The sequence below is a fragment of the Pelodiscus sinensis genome, chromosome 17, assembly GCF_052426305.1.
Source record: "Pelodiscus sinensis isolate ZL-2025 chromosome 17, ASM5242630v1, whole genome shotgun sequence".
NCBI classification, from domain to species: Eukaryota; Metazoa; Chordata; order Testudines; family Trionychidae; genus Pelodiscus; species Pelodiscus sinensis.
This window is the reverse complement of record NC_143068.1, coordinates 29,222,899-29,241,508: the sequence shown is the minus strand read 5'-3', so window position 1 is coordinate 29,241,508 and position 18,610 is coordinate 29,222,899. Positions and strand designations below refer to the sequence as shown.

The window sequence follows — 18,610 nt, the reverse complement described above, 5'->3', positions numbered from 1 at the left end:
GTTTTGTTTTTATTTTGTAATAGATGCTTGGAGAAAATGCTTGTGGTCATCACCGTATTAGGCCCACGCTCTGAACACATAACGTCTGGCTTCCTGGGGTTTAGAACTTGGCTGTGCTAAATGAGTTCAGAATAAGGTTAGTCTTACAGATGTGTATGATACCAAGGGTCTGACATTCATACAGAGCCACCTGTGACGTGCACACAGGACTGCATTAGTCGGACTGCCAATCTCCCAATGGAATGCATAATTAAGGAGTCTTGGGGGTGCTATGAGAGTCAAAGAACTGTTATAAGGGGATTATCACCTCTGTCACCCCCAGTTTATAAAGAGCATTCATGTAATGTGAAAGTGCTAGCCAAGCAAAGTAACCTGCATAGTCTGTAAAGAGTCCAGGGACAGGTTCCTGTAGCCACTGATAGACAGAATGTATTAGGGATGTTAAATATTGGTTAATTGAATAGTCGAGTAACCTCATGAATTCTTATCAGTCGATTATTCTATAGTCCCTGGGGTTGGGGCTGGCAGCATCGTGGGGTGCCAGCTGTGAGCTAGCCCTCGAAGGGAGCCAGTTTAAAAACCAGCTTCTCTTGTGGACCAGCTGCTTGTCGCCCTGTGCTGCTGCCTCTGATAAAGAGGCAGCAGTGCGGGGTGGCAGCAGCCCCTGTCTTGAGGGGGGAGGGGATCTGAGCTCCTGTACTCAGCGCAAACTGGAACTGAGCCTGGCTGCCTGCCTGCCCAGCTTCTAATAAACTTTAAACGTAGAGCAGCAGTCGGGGGTAGGTCCCGGACCCTGCATGAGCCAGAACGGAGCCCAATAGAGGCAGCAAGGGATGGGAGGAAGCGATTAGTTAACTATCCTGTTGACGATCTGATAAGCATTTGCTTGTCGGATAGTTGACGAGTTGACTAGTCCTTCACATCCCTAGCTCTGGCTGGGGAGTGCAGGGGGCAAATGAACTTGGACCTGCCTCAGCTGTGGAACGTGCAGTCCTCCTTCAGCTGTACCCACTGGAGCTGCAGTGGCCATGGAGAGAACTTCTCCCCTGGCTCCAAGCGGCTGCAGTGAGAGAGGGCTGGGTTAGTCCTCTCTTCCCCAGGGCAACCTGCAAACTTGAACCCCTCATCCCCAGCCCCACCCCGCAGCACTGATTTAAATGAAGAATGTGCATTTTCATTTTATTTTCCCAAAACCAAAAATTAACTGAGTTAGAGTCAAGCAGTGCTGGGTAAATCTTCTAGTACATCTATATGGAAGAAGTTTGTGTAGTACCTGCCTATTAGATTCATACTTTTTCAAAGACTAAATTCATCCTAAAATTAGTAATAGGTGGCAAACGCCTCCAACTTTAGCGTAATATATGTTCATCAGTGGATGTGTAGCAAGTAGGTTCCCATGGTTGATAGATACATGGAACAGTAAATGTAGTACCATGCAGGCCTCTGATGATGGGGGGCAGGGCAGGAGGGAGGGAATAGAAGGCAATTGCATAGAGGCCTGGCATTTCAAAGGGGCCTGGAGCTCCCAGCTGCTGTTATTGCTACTTTGGCTGTGGCGGTGGCCAGAGTCCCAGAGTCCTATGAACTGCCATGGGAGTGTCACTTTGAGGGCTGGAGGAGGTGGGCAGCACCGCAGTCCAGGCAGCACTAAAGATTGACTGCTGTAGGCCCTGCCCCTTCTGCCCTTGGGCTTGCGCCTTCTGTGGGCATGGAGCTAGGCTTCCTACCTTGCCCCAGGGCCCATGGTGGCTGTTGGCCCCACTGGTACCATAACACACACCATCACAACCCTGCTCAAGCAGGAAACATATATTATTAGGCTTTCCAGTTTTGTCTCCTGTGTTTACCAAGGAACACACCCTGGCCGTGTCCAGACTCAGGGGTTCTTTCGAAAAAAGTAGCCTTTTTTCGAAAGAACTTCCCCTGCGTCCAGACTCAAGCCGTGTTCTTTCGAAATTATTTCGAAAGAATGCGGCTTTTCTTTCGATGGCGGTAAACCTCAATTTACGAGGAAGAACGCCTTCTTTCGAAAGTTCCTCTTTTGAAAGAAGGCGTTCTTCAATGTAAAGAGGCCGTCTTCGAAAGAGAGCATCCAGACTCGCTGGGTGCTCTCTTTCGAAAAAGCGGATTTCTCTTTCAAAAGATCCGCCTGCAATCTAGACGCGATCTTTCGAAAGAGGCTCTTTCAAAAGAAGCCTGCAGTCTAGACATAGCCCCTGTCCCGGGTCAATGCAGGACCCAGAGAGCTGATAACTGAATAATATAGTGCAAGTAAACATATCCTTACATCCAGGGTTTTCCTGAAAGGGCCAAGTGATGCAGTACAGCCGGTCCCCGTTCACATGTGACCGTTCACATTTACGACCGAAGCTATTGTAAATGGCAGACCCCGAGTTACGACACGATCCGCGCTTATGAACAGCGCGGTCGCGTGTGACTCTACGGGGTCCGACTTACGAACAAACCGAGTTATGGACCAATTGCTTGGTCCGTAACCGGTTCTTAAGTCGGGGAGAGGCTGTACATGGGAAATGAGGCCGAAGGACTAGTGATGGCTTTGGTGTCCACTGAAAGAATGATCTTGTGGATGACGGACCTTTAGCACACCTATACCAGCCTAGAAGGAATGAAGGTGTTGTCAAAAATCTACACCGAGTTGTTTAATGAACAATTACTTAGCCGGAGCTAGTTGTCCTTACAAGTCCCCAGAATGACCCAAGCTTATTCCTATAGCATTAATAATTAGAAGACTCAAAAGATGGCATTTCATCTCAATGCCCATCCAGCTACCGTAATGCCCATGTATTTTTGAATGTAATGAACCTGGGGAATATAAGCAGCCCCTTGGGAGCAAACAGACCAAACTTAATGGAGAATAGTGTTTATTTTATTAAATGTCAGTGCTGACCAAACACCTCTCAGAGACAAGGCAACACACAGAACTCTCCTGTTCAATTAGTCTCTTGACCTCGGTGGCACAGAACGGGATGCTAGGAGGAGAGCTGAAGATCATGAGGCCCTAAGGAGGGTTTCCTTGACAACACTTACAGAAGAAAAATGAGATTTCAGGAACACAATTGCACATTAGGCTACAAGATGCTGATTTCAGGAGGAGCTCGGGATACTCAGCACCCAGCAGGGTTGAGCCTTGTCAGACTGTAGGAACGGGTAGGAAAAATGTCTTTTCCTAATAAATGCAATTAATTGTTTTTTGCTGTGTAGAGACAAATTTATTGTGATAGAGAAGAGGTTTATTGTTAAAATTAATACTCTCATTGCCCACAGATCCACCTTGTCCACACTGCAATCCACTCTGAGACAAATGGAAGGTAATTTTCTGCTCAGCCATAAGGGTTTTTCCCCCCCATCCAAGCTCAGCATGAGTTACTGTGGCGTAGATATTTTCACCATTTTCAAAGATGAGCAGGTAAAATTGCAAGGTGGATAGGTACGGTGGCTGGGCAGTGAATAGTCAGTATCATCCAATCCAAATCACAAAGCTCCAAAATCATTATACTGGCTTAAAAATCAAGAGATTTTTAAAATAAATGTGGGGTTCTCTAATTTCCTTCAAATGTCTGAGCCATTAGCACTCACATTTTCAAGCTTGTTTCTGCAACCATGAGGATTTAAGAACTTTTTATTGTTTGAAGGAAAACAAGTCTCTTATGATCCCATGACTCCAGGAGCTGGGCCTTTAAGGAAAACAAAATATTGCAAGAAGTGGCAACACTGATGTGCACAGAGATGGACCCTATAGCCCTTGCATGGCTAAAACTCCTCTTGAGATCAATGAGAATCCTGCCTCAGTAAGAACTGCAGTTTCAAATTCTTGCTGACGATCTATAACTAATGGAAGTTCTTGCTGCTTTAAAGTTGGCTGAGACTTTTAATAACTTGTGTGATGCACTTTATCCCACTAGGACACATCTAAAAAACTCTGTGTTTGGCTGGATCTCTGTCCTGAGTTAAGTCAAAGGGAGAATAAATAAAATTAAGTCACAGAATTGAGGCTGTTTCTAAGCTGTAGACACACATGTCCTTAGGGATCCAAGGCCTTCATGCATATCCATCTAAAGGGGCATTGCAAACTTCTCTGCAGCATCTTGTGGCCATCCATGCTTTGTGTGTCCAAGGAGATGGAGGAATCGGAGAGAAAAGATGTTAAAATTGTGTCACTAGTAGGACTAATAGAAAATTTCCCTCAAAACTGTTTTTCAACAGAAAATTGGATTTTGAACAGAGAGCGGAGTTTGGTTTGTTTTTAAAAAGTGTTTGCTTTCTATAGAAAATGATGACTTTTTGTCCTACCTTCCTACCCCTCAAAAACTTTCGCTGTAAAATTTCCTATGAAAAACAAACCATTTTTCTGAGTAACTTTAGCCACTTTGCTTAAGGGTCTTTTACTGAGACAGATTGAAAAAAACTCCCAGGACCAAATAACCCTGAACTTTGGGAAGATTTTGATCTAGACTTTTTTTCAACTGGAGCCTTTCCTTAGCAGGTTACTGGCGGAATAGTTTAAAGAGGCCATACTACACTTAAGAATCAGACCCAGTTTTTATATTACTTGCCTCTTTAAAATTCATCAGCCTGCTGTAAAGCTTGGAGCCATTAACACCTTAGGAAACTATAGCTGGAGACCAATTTGCATGGCTTGTTGGAGATATCTTTCCACCTCCACAATGACTCACAAAAATGTGTACCTTTGATTCCATCTCTGATTGACTCTAGTGGGACTCACACCTACAACCTTCAAATATTCTTCCCAAGGAGACAGATCCTTGTTGGCTGCATACAGGGTTGCCTCCGCCTGTCTGCTCCTCTGTTTCATGTGTGCTCTCTCTATTTTGCTATTAAACATTTAAACAAAAAATTCTCTTTAACTATTAAAGGTTAACTTGGGAAGTGTAAAAGCAGCTTTTCCGCTATTAGAACACAGAGGTATGGATGTGCATGATGTGACGCGGGCACAGCCAAGTCTATTTCTCTCACATGATCAGTTCAGTGTCTTCCTAAATGGTCATTATTGTTTCACAAGTGATTCCAGAAAGACAATAAAAGACACAGATCTGGAGCATGTATGATTAGGAGGTGCTTAAAAACATAATAAATTAAGAAAAATCCATTTGATAACATGGCCTGGATAGTGGGATAAAAATGATATGGCTTAAAAGGATTACAGGTGACCTCTGATCCATTCATTGGTTCCTTCATTCCTTCTTTATCTACATCAGTGCACTTGGGGAATGGGCAAGACTTCTGAACTAATTAGAGTGATCGTCTATACTGCCTGGTGAAGTATATCAGTGTTCTCCAATCTGGTGGCCTTCAGAGCCTGGTACAAAACTCACCTTTTCACAGGATCCTCCCTGCAATTGCAGTAGCCAGGCAGAGCACAGAGGAGGAAGGACAGAAAAAAAAGTAGGAAAAGGAAAATAGAGAGGAGGGAAAGCCTCCAAATATAAGCCACCAAACCCTGGAAGCAGTGCCCACTTTTGATATTCTTCCCCCATTTTGGTGTACCCTATTCTGGGGAAGGTTAGTAACTAAATACCTGGGAGAGATGGTGCCATGACCCTACTTTGGTTTCTCCATTATGCAAATACCTCTTAGCCAATCGAAGCACAGATCGTTACACAAACATGGCACAATCATATCTGGACAAAGTTTATGTAAATCTTTGCTCTGTGGTTACTACTGTGAAAATTCCCATCTCAACTATGGCTGCCTTGTCTTCTTGACCCTCTCCCCAATCTGCAATCTCACTTAACCCTAGGTATTTTAAAGGAAATAGGAAATTACTCTTAGTGGGGTGAAGTATCAGAGGGGTAGCTGTGGTAGTCTGAATCTGCAAAAGCGATGAGGAGTCCTGTGGCACCTTATAGACTTACAGATTTATTGGAGCATAAGCTTTCGTGGACAAAGACCCACTTCGTCAGATGCATGTCGTGGAAATTCCAGAGGCAGGTATAAATATACAGGCTTAAGGAAAGAGTACCAATCAAGAGTAAGGCTAGAGATAACGAGGTCAATTCTGAAGGTGTGTCTAAACTACACTCCTCTGTCGGCTAAGGGATGTAAATTAGACATATCGAAAGTGCAAATGAAGTGGGGATTTAAATATCCTGCACTTCATTTGCATAATGGTGGCCGTTGCTTTTATTCGAAATGGGGCTTCTCGGAAAAAAAACCCCAGCAGTTTAGACAGGGCATTTTCGACAGAAATGCCCCATTTTGAAAGATCCTATACTCCACATTTTTTGAGGCGACAGTGGGGTGGGAGAAGAGGTTAAGTGTCCCTCAAAGGGAGAAGGAACAGAGGGAGATGAGTATGAATGGGGAGGTGGCTCTTTCATTTTGAATCAGCTGTGGGCACCAGGTACTATGGCAAGTACAGGCCTCTTGGGTTATACACCAGCAAAGGTCAATCCATTGAGCTTGTCAGAGTTTCTTGGTCAAAATTTTTTTAAAAAACATAAAAATGTCTATTTTCTACATTGAACTAAAAAGTTTGTGTGTTTGTGTGTGTGTGTGTTAATATTCTGTGTCCCTTACCCTCTAACTCCTCCAAACCACAAATAATGAAATCTTGGAATTAAAAAAAAAAATTCTCCTTTCCTGCCCCTTATCTCTTTGTTTTGTGTGTGTGTGCACGTGAGTGCACGCGTGCATGTGTGCATTTGTGCAGGAACATGAATGATGACCATAAATGTGGGGGGTTTGGAGAGGAAATTATTTTTCCCCCTTTTGTTATTTTGCAAGTTTTCCAAATTTCCTCATCTTTATAATAGTTACAGAATAGCAACAAGGAAATGATGATGGTGATCGTGGGGATGGGGTGAAAAAAATCCCCAAACTTTGGATTTCAGTCATTTTATTGCACATCTACCCTAAAATATTATATTGAAAATTTCCAAAAAATTAAAAGTTGTTCCATTTGAACCCTGCACAGTGAAAAGACAACCACAATGTTTTGCAAAATCATTTTTCGAAGAGTTCTCTCAGCAAGGCTCCTCCTCCATCATAGCTATAACCCCGTTTTCCATTAAGACCTCGGTACTGTCAGAGTTCAGGCACTCGCTATATTATTGTCTGTGGAAGCCTTTGTTCCAACTCATGAAGAGGAAATTGACTACTCATATGTAGTGTGATTGACCTTAATTCATGTATTCTACAGAGGCGCCTCATGCTGCCTTCCCTTCGGTACTTGTATGAATGCAATAGAGCCCTCAAGACAATTCTGTAGGTTTGGTTTATCTGCTGAACTTTGTATGGTTACTGTTTTTCCAGTTTCTTTTGTATCACCAAAGACACACCTTATTTCAGACAAGGAAGGTCAACCACAACCATTCTGACTTTTTCGTTATCAAAAACTGGTTGAAGAAAACAACTTTTCCCTTCGTTTAACTGAAAAAGGGAAAGATGTTGTATGGTTTGGATCAGCAAGAAGAGGGGAAAAAAGAGACCTTATAATGAAAATAGTCATAAATGAGATGAAACTGATAGGTATTAATCTTTAAAATCTGTACCTAGAATGTAAGACCATGAGTTACTCTCTATGGACATTTTGAGCAATATTATAGATTTCTACTGAAGAGATATACAATTCTATGGCCCCGATAGGATGGTTCAAAATTGTATAAAAAGACTGCATTTCTCTCTTGTTCCACAGCAGTTTTCCAAAAGCACTAATACCTAGAGGATGGATAACACCTTTGCAGAGGTAAAGAGGTGTGTGCATCTGCACACACGTGCACATCTGCTTCTGTCCAAAGCTCCACGTCCCTTCCCATCTGCCATCACTTTCCCATCAGTCTGACCAAATCAAGGAATCCAATCTTGCAGTCCTAATGGCTGCAATTCACTTCTCAGGATTTCATGCTTTGTTGCCAACCTGAAACACATACTGGCTGTGTCTACACTGGCATGAACTTCCGGAAATGCTTAAAACAGAATAGTTTTCGTTATAAGTATTTCCAGAAAAAGAGCATCTACATTGGCAGGCTGCTTTTTCGGAAAAGAGCCCCGATCGTCATTTTCGCGATCGGGGCTTTTTTCTGGAAAAGACTACTGGGCTGTCTACACTGGCCCTTTTCCGGAACAGTGTTCCGGAATAAGGACTTATGCCCGAGCGGGAGCAGAATAGTTTTTCCGGAATAGCGGCTGATTTTGTACAGTAGAGCGTCGTTGCTTTTCTGGAAATTCAAGGGCCAGTATACACAGCTCGCAGCTTATTCCGGAAAAGTGGCTGATTTTCTGGAATAAGTGGCCCAGTGTAGACACAGCCACTGGGTTTGCACAAGAGTTATCCAGTTCACCTTCCAGCCTTGGCAGGCTTTAAGAGTTATGTCCTTCACTCGGAATTGCAGCCTAATGAATTCCATGGTTGTTTATCTGTTCTCTTTTAGAAGATCTTTTGTTAATTCCACCCAAGGATCAGAAATACCCAAGTGAAAGACTTGATATTGCTTGGGGATTCATTTCAGATGCTTGGATTGTGGCATGAACACTCATGGCTTGGATAATATTAACAACCACAGTAAATCTTTGCATTTACTGCACGTAACCCTTTCCATCTGAGGATCTTAAAGTGCCTTCTAGTATCTTTATTTTACAGGTGTGGAAACAAAGCCATGAAGATGAACGACTTGCCTGAGCTCACACATTGCATTAGCAGCAGTTTGGAACAGAACCCACATCTCCTGGTTTCCTTTCCTCTGTTCTAACCAGTCCTGCTGCAGCAGTCTGTTAGGGTACGTCTACACTTGCTCCCTAGTTCGAGCTAGGGATGCAAATATAGGCAACCGAAATTGCTAATAAAGCAGGGATTTAAATATCCCGCGCTTCATTAGCATGATCTCGCCGGCACATTACTCTGTTCAACAGCTGATTCGAACCAGGAAGTGCGCACCGGGACGCGTTAGTTCGAACCAAACCCCTTGGTTCAAACTAACGTTACTCCTCCTCACAAACAATTGCCAGTGCATATGACACCCTAGCCACACACTGCCTACTCACCCTTCTATTGCCACCCACTGCAATAGTCTTCTTGGTAGTCTCAATTCTGCCTGTGCATCTTACACTAGGGATAGTCCCTGCAGGCCTGGGTGGTAGGTTTGTAGCTACAGTGGAACCAGTCCTTAAGACTAATGGTTGTTCCATCTGACAGAGATGGCATGAGACCCATTTTGCCAGAGTCCTGTGACTCAAACAACCCAATGGAAGTCCCTGCTGGAAGGAGATGGTGATCTACGGCTGGTGCTAGGTACCTCCTCTGAAGGCCCTGCTGGCAAATGTTCATTTCTAAGACAGGGGCCCCTTTTTTGAACAGGCACAGTACGATTCTTTTAACGAATAAGAACAATTCTTTGTGGCAATGATGAGCTGATGGATAGAATCTATATCTGTCCATTTCTTACAGTGCCTGAAGGCAAGAGGCAAAGCTGAGTATTTTATCCTTATACCCCTGAGGCTGGGTGTTACCACTTTACAACACACACCTCATTGCATCCCTTTGTCTAACCAGCTAATTGGTAGACTCTTTGTGGTACATATGTTAATGTCACACACAAAGCCGATTAACTCCCTGATTGGATGAAGTGGTCACAGTCAAGTGACCTGTTACTAGCCAATCAAGAACCACAAATTCTCAATGTCATTATAGTGTGTACATTAATTCTGTACTGAAAGATTAAGCATTTAACCTACGACTGCTGGTTCTGTTAAGCTATAGAATATCTTTTGCCCTCATGGGAGGATACCAAATTGAATGACTGTGAAATGAGTAGTATTTCCCCTGCTCCCATTTCAAAGACAGCCTGATAGCATTACCATGTTTTGCAGCACCTTGCAGTTGCTTAAAATTGATCAAAATACGACAGCGTGCGTTACTTCAAAGGGGAGATTAATTTGTTTTGTAGACTGCAGTTTGACTTTAAGCCAGCTCGCCTCACCCCTTGCTTCTCACGCATCCCCTTCCCAATGCAGAGAGCTTCACTGAAGAAAAAACTGCTTGGTAGCCATGCTTTTTGGCCTCCTCCTTTAAGCAGCAGCACTGTTTACCCCCTTGAAACACAGAGTCTTCTGAACTTTCTGAGCTAGTGGTTTCAGCAAAGAGAACTGTGTTCATGTGGGGTGTAGCTGCCTGCCCTTCCTTGAGATATCATTCTATTTCTGGCACATTCCAGACCACAGGGAGGCATCTGAAGGTATTTTCCCCATTGTGTCTCCTAGAGAGGAGGAGGAACAGTGGTCATTCGATAACTGTGGTGTTCCTCATCATGCGGCTTCACTGCCCTATCTACACCGGCACATTTTGTCACCAAGAACTGCCATCTGGTAATAAATAGTGAGAGCGTTTACATGGCAATGTGACTTTTGTCCTGAAAAACACCCATTTTTGGTGACAAAAAACTTCTATCCCTGAGAGATTCTTTTGTCTCTTCGCCTTCCTTTATTGTCAACAAAGAGCCAGTGTGGACTCTGCTGTTTGTTTTGTCTAGAGAACTGGCTTCTGCCAGTATCCCATAATGCCAGCCCTGATGGCTCTGCTCAGTGTTTTATAATCTCTGCTGCCTTGAAAGCATGTGCCTCTCCCCCTTCAAAGCTTCGGGAAGTATCTGACAGCTGAGTGAGCTGCTCCATTTGGGGAACAAACAAAGAACAAATCATTGGAATGCTCCTGTTCTGCCCTGCACTAGGCACACAGCGGCAGGCGGACTGCTGCTATGGGGGGAGGGCTGGAGAGATGGCCATGCTGCTTTAACATTCCTCAGTATGGAGAGGTCACAGAGCTAGGAGGGAATCCCAAGAAGCACAGGGATCAGATTTGCCTTCCCACTACACTCAGGCTGTGTCTAAACTACATGGCTCCATCGATGGAGCCATGTAGATTAGGCTGATCGGCAAAGGGAAATGAAGCCATGATTTAAATAATCGCGGCTTCATTTAAATTTAAATGGCTGCCGCGCTGAGCCGACAAACAGCTGATCAGCTGTTTGTCGGCTCAGCGCGCTAGTCTGGACGCTCCCGCGCCGACCTGAAAGCCCTTTATCGACCTCCCCGTTATGCCTCGTAGGATGAGGTTTACCGGGGAGGTTGATAAAGGGCTTTCATGTCGGCAGGGGAGCGTCCAGACTAGCGCGCTGAGCCGACAAACAGATGATCAGCTGTTTGTTGGCTCAGCGCAGTAGCCATTTAAATTTAAATGAAGCCGCAATTATTTAAATCGCAGCTTAATTTCCCTTTGCTGAACAAACAAATCTACATGGCTCCGTCGACGGAGCCATGTAGTTTAGACAGACCCTCACTGTGGGATGCTTACCCACATTGCTTTGCTTTACTCTGTTGACAGGGTGCTAGCAATGTAGCCATAAAATGTTGACAATGAGAGGCAAAAAAACTGATTTGACCAGGTTTCACTTTTGGGGACTTTTGCATGGTGACAGCACTTTTGTTGCCAAATCTTCCCAGTGTAGACATAGTCACTGAGGCATGCAACTAGCTCACGAGGATACAATAGCATCCCTCAGTACTTTAAGCCATTGCAAAAGCAAATTTTGGTAACTGGTGTGTGGATAAAAAATAAATACCAATTGTACTTTGTATTCCTATGCTGTTAGGCAGTGCTGTTTTGCTATAGCCGATCCCACTTTCTAAGGATTTGGTGTCAGTCATGGTTTTGGACATAGCACATTTGGGATGGAGAAATACAGGTTGCACCTCTCTCAACTGGGACTCTCTGATCTGGCAGCATCCAAAAATGACCTCTGGTTTGGCAAAATCCCTAATCCAAGAACAGTCAGGTTCCAAGGGTGCAGGACCAAGGAGGTCCAACCTGTACTTTGTATGCAGGAGAGTGCGTGTACCAGAGGCATGGACTAAATGGATGAGAGGAGGCACTATCCCATTCACGTTCACTTTGCTTGTGTTGTGAACATATTAATTAAAAGACTGGGGGGGGGGGAAGGAAGTTGTTTGGTTTTGTGCAATTGCATGTATAATTTGCACATATAATGGCCTGCTCCATGTAGCAACTTGATGCACAGATGGCCAGCTATAAGTCTAGCTAGATATATGTGCCTCCCCTGGTTCTGAAAATCTGAATGTAAAGCACTAACAATTGATATATTTTACCGTAAACAGATTTGTTAGCATTGAAAAGAGCTAACTATGTTGGGGGGCAGTGCTTCTGATGGGGAGGGGTCTCCCTTCCTTCCCCATGCTTTGCCAGTGGAAAACACCAAAGGCATCTGCGGTGACGAAGTGACTCTGAGACTGAACATGATCAGCCTCATAGCAAGCTGTGAATTTGTAATTCATCTTTTGCTGCTCTCTTCCAGCTTGCTGCATTAGAGAGACAAGTGTTCGATTTCCTGGGATACCAATGGGCTCCCATTCTAGCCAATTTCCTCCACATCATCATCGTTATCCTGGGCCTCTTCGGTACTATTCAGTATAGGCCACGCTACATAGTGGTGGTAAGTAGCATTTGCTGTCTTTGGTGCTACAGTTCCCCAGCCAAGTCCGTGATCGGGTCTAGTGAGCCATGGGCTAAGGCTGGAACTGGCCCACTCGTGCACTATTAGGGACTTTTATCCACACAGAATCATAAAATGATCAGACTCAAAGGAACCTTTACAGGTCATCCAGTCCAGTCTCCTGCACTCACGGCAAGACTAAGTATTATTCTTGCAGGAGGCAAACGACTCGATAAGTAGATATTCCAGTGTGAGGCTCATGGGGACCTGCAATGCTACCGTGGTTATGTCAGCTGGTCAGATTTCATGGGCAATGAGCATTGGATCCTTTCAGAAGCCTCCTGGAATGGAATGTCCATTTTCGGGCTCTGCTCATTGTGGTTAGAATCCATTTCTGACCAGAATGTGTTTTTTGAAACCAACAGTCAGAAATATTTTTTAGATACTTAGACTCATTCTGATGCCCTCAAGCCCTTCTCTTTACTGCCTTATAATTGACCTAAATTCCATTTGATTCATGTTCTCTTTCAGCTCTGCTTTATCACTGTCAGCTACTGGACAGATAACATCCTCAATGACAGGGACTGCACCTTAAATAATACACTTCTGCCAGCTGGCAGGTTTTTTGGTAGGAGACAGCTTGCAGTCACCTCTCTGCAGAAGCTGACAAAATGGAGATCAGGTTGTGACTCTTGGGCTGTCTGACAACCTCCTAGTATCATGCTGAGGCCCTTATCCCAATTGATGTGGGTGAAGTGCACACGTTGATGTGGGTGAAAGACAATTAAGCATTGGAATAGAAGCTGCCATGGGAGTTCATGTAAAGGACCGTGAATAGGATTTTTCGGAGGAATTTGGGATTCTTCTGCAGACATTGTTCTTATTCGGTTTCCCTGGGTGTTGACAGTTTTCACACTTCATTCTAAGTAAGCCGAATCAACTAATAAATGTCTCAGAACACCAAAAAAATGCATGCTGCCCATGCTTTAGGGCAGTGGTCACCAACCAATAGATCGGGATCTACTGGTAGAGCTTGGAGCCTCTGACAGGTGATCCTCACTGGTTGGCCAAGAGGCTGTCAAGTGCCGGCATGTCAGCTGCCCCTCTCCCCCCACTGCTGCACAGCTTCTGCCCTTTGCCTTGGAGCTGCCTCCCCCCACTTCCGGGAGCCTCCTGCTTGCTGGGCAGGGGAGGTAGAAGAGGGGCACTGATGTCAAGGTGCCCCTCTCCCATCCTGTATCCTATCTCCACAGAGCAGGGTGGGGGGCACAACAGGACTTGGGAAGGAGTTTGCTGGCTGCTTTTGGGAGTGGTGCAGGGCCAGGGCAGGGGTGATCCTGCCTTAGCCTCACTGTCTCAACCCCAAGATGCCACCTGAGGTAAGCAGGGCCCAGCTGGAGCCCACATCCCAACTCCTGCCCCAGTCATGAACCCCCTTCTACACCTCAAACTGCTTCCCTAGCCCTGAGCACCCCTACATCCAAATACTCTCCCAGAGCCTGCACCTAGAACCCCCTCCAGCACCCCAACTGCCTGCCCCAATTGCAGCTCAGAGCCCCTCTAGCACTCCCAATCCCTTAATCCAAGGCCAGAGCCTGCACCCCAACCTGTTGCCCCTGCCTGGTGAAAGTGAGGGAGGAGGAGGGGAGGATGGAGTGAGCAGGGGCGGGGCCTCGGAGAAGGGGCAGGAAGTTGGCAGGACAAGGGTATTTGGGTTTGAGGTAGATCCTGGATTGCACTTCCGTTCCAAAAGTGATCTCATGCGTAAAAAGGTTGAAGACCTCTGCTTTAGGCACTGCCTAGAAAGCTTAGCTGAAGGACTGTTTCTTGAGTTAGGCTAAGTAGGAATCTAGTAGAGCAGGAATTTCCAGCCAAAGGTGAGTCAGACAGATACCCTAGGTTCATTGCATTAGCCTCAGTTTCGACTTCACACACTTGAGACCAACTGTTCCTCTACTCTTGGATGCTCGGTTCTGCTGCACCATTTCCTCCAGGCCTCTGCCCCAAGCCTCTACTTGCTGATTGGGTGCCCAAGGGAAGAGGCTGCTGGCAGAGATTGTTTCTTTCATTGCTGTAGTTTTAAGCACACTGGTGTCATTCATTTCTATAACCACGGCACCCTTTGGAGGAGGGTGCCTTGCCCGGCTGTGTTCTAAAAAACGCCAAGGTTATTAGCCTCCCATTCCTCCTCCCGTATTGCCTCCCTCTGCCCTCAAAAGCCTTGCATGGTGAGCCCTTGAACACCAGCCATTATCTTCACGCTGAGGACAGCTGAACGGGACTCCCTCCAAAGTCTGTCCTCTCTCCTCGGCAGGCAGGTGTTGGGCGGCACGCGGGAACAGTGGCCAACATTCTGACCAAACATCCTTGCACTGCCCTTTCCCTATGGCTCTGCCACACTCATTCCTGCATCCCCCTCCCTCCGTCCCTCGCTCAATTTCACCAGAGTGGGGAGGGTCCTTTTTCAGCTGGGTGTTGGGTCAGAAACCCCACACCTGGGCACCGGTGTTCCCTGTAAGCTGAGTGCTTGGGTGCCCACCAGGAGAGATTCAAACGCTGCCAGCCGACAGGCCCACCAAGAGGGGGAGAAAGGGGCAGTTGCCCAGGGGCTCAGCAATTTCAAGGGACCCAGAGCTCCGGGCACAGTAGCAGTGGTGGTGGCCAGAGCTCCAGGCCCCTTTGAATCACTGGAAAAGTGCCAGAGCTCCACTTTGCATGGCTCTGAGGCCTGGGGGAGAAAAGGGCAGCAGCACCATGGCCCAGGTGGCACTGATGGCTGACTGCTCTTGGCCTGGCCCCTTCCACCCTCAACCCCGCCCCTTCAGGTGGCGTGGGGCCGGCTTCCCCATACCTTGCCTGGGGTCCACAGCGGTTGTCGGCTCCACTGCCAATTGATTAGCAGTGTGCTCAGTGCCCCCAGCCAGCAGCATGTGTTTCTACTGGTGGTGCGCACCTGCACATGCCTTGGTGCACAGAACAAAAGTCATTCCACACATGGATGGAAAAATTAGAGGGAACATTGCTGGTCACCCATACTTTAACCCAGCTTCCACTTGCTATGTAAGCACTAAGCGCTCCTACTCTGCAAGGGGATCCAAAGCCAGCAGAGGCCCAATGTTAAAGTGCTATTAGGTCTCACAAACCTCGCTTAGCCAGCTGACAGCTCCTCAGCTGGTGTTTAGTAGCACAGCTCCACTGACACTGGTGAGATACATAGATTGACCTCAGCCGAGGGGGTGTGTGGGGATAGCATCCCTAACATGCCATGGTAGAGCAGGACAGATCCTGCCCATAAGCCCTGCTTTGGGGAACTTGTGAGTGCCCCACAGCTATGGTTGCATTGAAATCTAGTCAGATGCCAAACGAGCAGAAAGTGACTGTGAGGCTGAATCACGTGCAAAGCAAGCTAGCATCCCAGAGCACCCCCATGCTCATTAATTATCTCCCCCCTCTTTCTAGTATGCCATCTGGACTGCAGTTTGGGTCACCTGGAACATCTTCATCATCTGCTTTTACTTGGAGGTGGGAGGACTTTCAAAGGTGAGTAGGAGTGTGAGCCTGGCTGATTGGAGAACAGCCTGTGTATCCAAGGAAATGGATGGGGTGGGGAGAAGGGGACTTGCTGGAGAACAAAGCGTGGGGGAGGGGACCTGCCAGGAGAAAATGCTTCCTGCCCGCATGATGATTAAAATGAAAGAAGAAAAAAAGGGGAGGTGTGCTGCCTTCTTGCATAGACTAATTGTAGTCTGATGCTTAGAGGCTTTCTGTGGGAGAGACACATCTTACAAGAATTTTGTTTAAAAAAAAAATCAATAAAAAAAACAAGGGCCAATTTCTTGGAGTCCCTTAGCAGAAGCTTGCGGGGAAGGAAGCATGATTCCCCTCCCCCCCCCCCATCACTTGCTGCACACAATAGAACCAAATAATATTTCAAGCTGAAGGTCTGGGGGAGGGGGCTGTTGCATGAGTGGTATCCCTAACAGGAGGCCCTGTTTGGGGATCTGGAGGGTTTATTCCAGCTTTGGGAGGCTGTGAGCTAATTAGGGGGCAGCTGAGAGGATGCATTGCTCTGAGGGGAGAGAAATAACCATTTGAGTCCAATCAGGCTCCAAAGCAGCAGCTCTGAGGAACTGTTAGCACTGCCTTGCACCGTTTGCATGCCTGAGTCTATGCCAGGGAAGGAATGCAGTTAGGGACTTTTGCCCAGTTGGTGTTGACCTGGGTTAAACTAAATTCCTTGCGATACCTTGCTGGTGGGGTGTGTGTTTCTCTTTTCATTCTATCCCAGCCCTGCTAATCACCCTCATACAGTTAAGGAACAAGGGACACCATGGACAAAAATGGTCCCCAATTACATCTCTCTGGAGAATTTAGAGAAAACTCTTCTCTTCAGCCTAAATGAAAAGTAAAGCTTAGGGAAACCAGGAAGATTAATTGTGGCACCCTCCCCACCCCAAAAGCACTAGCTCTGCTTTTCATGGGCAAGGCACTTTCCTGCCTCTGGTTCTCCAGACAGTTAACACTGGCCTGCAGGGATGTTGTGAGGATTAAATGAATGAATATTTGCAAAGCTCTTTGAAGATGAAAGGTGCTAAATAATACTGTCTGCTGCAGAAGGATGGAGTCAGAAATACTGGCAACTGGAGTCAGCTCCTCAACTAAGTCCGGGATGTAGGCAGTGAGTGGCTAATGAATACTGCTGTAGCTTAATTAGCTCTAAGTGGTTGGAGGAGCTTGGCTTGCTTTAGAACACTTAATATTTGACCTGAATTCTCAGGTCATATGTTTAAATTACAGACATTAACTGGAACTGCCCCAAGTTTTATCTGATTTATGTTAACTCAGTGAGTGGTCACAAAAAGCCCTTTGCAGATAGGGGAAGCTTTAATTTTCTAATTCCCCAACTAATCTCTATTTTCGGAAGTATCCATAGAAACTCCTTAAGAGAGCGCACTTGCCTGGAAACTACCATTGGCCCAAAGTGTAACTTCAACACCGCTGCTACCAGTTAGATAAAAGGAACTAGTTTCGGTTAGTAATAGTCTGAAGGCACTTTTCTGGAAACAAAATTTAGATCAAACTGTTCCATTGATTGTTTGCTGACTGACACACAGTAGCCCATCTTTGATGTACATTTGCTACCCTTCACCTGTTTTACATTATCTGAGTTTTACTGCTTGGAAAAAGACTCAGCAATTCAAACAGAATATTACAAATGCCATTCTGCCACCTATCAGTGAGTTTTCACCCACTACCTTTGTGTCACAGGATACTTTAGCAAAGCTATCAGAGGGGTAGCCGTGTTGTTGTTTATGCAGATTCAGACAGAGGTGCTACTGGACTTCTCACTGTTTAGCAAAGCTAACAACTTTATGTGACTATATGATTTTACTGTTGCCAGTCTTTTTTTAACCAATGGGACTATTCAGATGAGTGGGGGAGGGGACTTTGTGTGTAAATAAGAGTTTATATATTTGGGCTGCACTGCATGACACTTTTGTTTTGTCTCCTGGTGCGTTCTCCCCTGGAGCTGTAAGAAAGTTGCCACGATTGATGGGTGATAGGTGGCAAAAGAAATAATGTTGCTGGTTTCATGACAGAACACAATAATTTATAACTGACCTTTGATTTTTCACAAATTGTTTTTGTTTGAAAAAAATGCCCCATTTTGCTCTTTTTTTTTTAAATGGTGACAAATGCCTCATATCCAAAGAATGGTAAATTATGTCTCTAAGCAAACAAATGAGATCTTGTCAGTGGAATGCTTGTGGAGATGAATTCTGTGATTTAAGGTGCAATTTTGGGCATGTGCTTCCTTATTTAAAAGGGGAGATTTTAAAGATGCACTGTCCCAGAATCTCCTTTTCCCCTGAGACCTCTCAATATGGGGACTCCACCACCCTGGATAAGTGCACCTAGCAGTTGTCTACAAACAAATTTTGCACTGGTTTAGGGTATGTCTACACTGTAGTGGGAGGTGTCATTTCCTGCTCAAGTGGACGTACTTGACTAGTAGACTAGCTCTGATTGGACTAGCATGCTAAGAACAGATGTGTTACTGCAACAATGGGAGAGTCTAGCCATCCACGTACGTACCTTGGGTCTCGAATAGGATTGTAGCTGGGGTG

General features: G+C 45.6%; 1 protein-coding gene across 2 annotated transcripts in view; it reads left to right on the top strand.

Annotated features, from left to right (window-relative positions):
• The window catches only part of NKAIN4 (sodium/potassium transporting ATPase interacting 4), a 112,666-nt gene that overhangs the window by 41,193 nt on the left and 52,863 nt on the right, over nt 1-18,610 (top strand). For both annotated transcript variants that reach the window (XM_089769726.1, XM_075901054.2), the window contains exons 2-3: nt 12,345-12,482; nt 15,942-16,022. In XM_089769726.1, the coding sequence (XP_089625852.1) occupies nt 12,345-12,482; nt 15,942-16,022 (219 nt within the window). The remainder of the gene's footprint in view (nt 1-12,344; nt 12,483-15,941; nt 16,023-18,610) is intronic.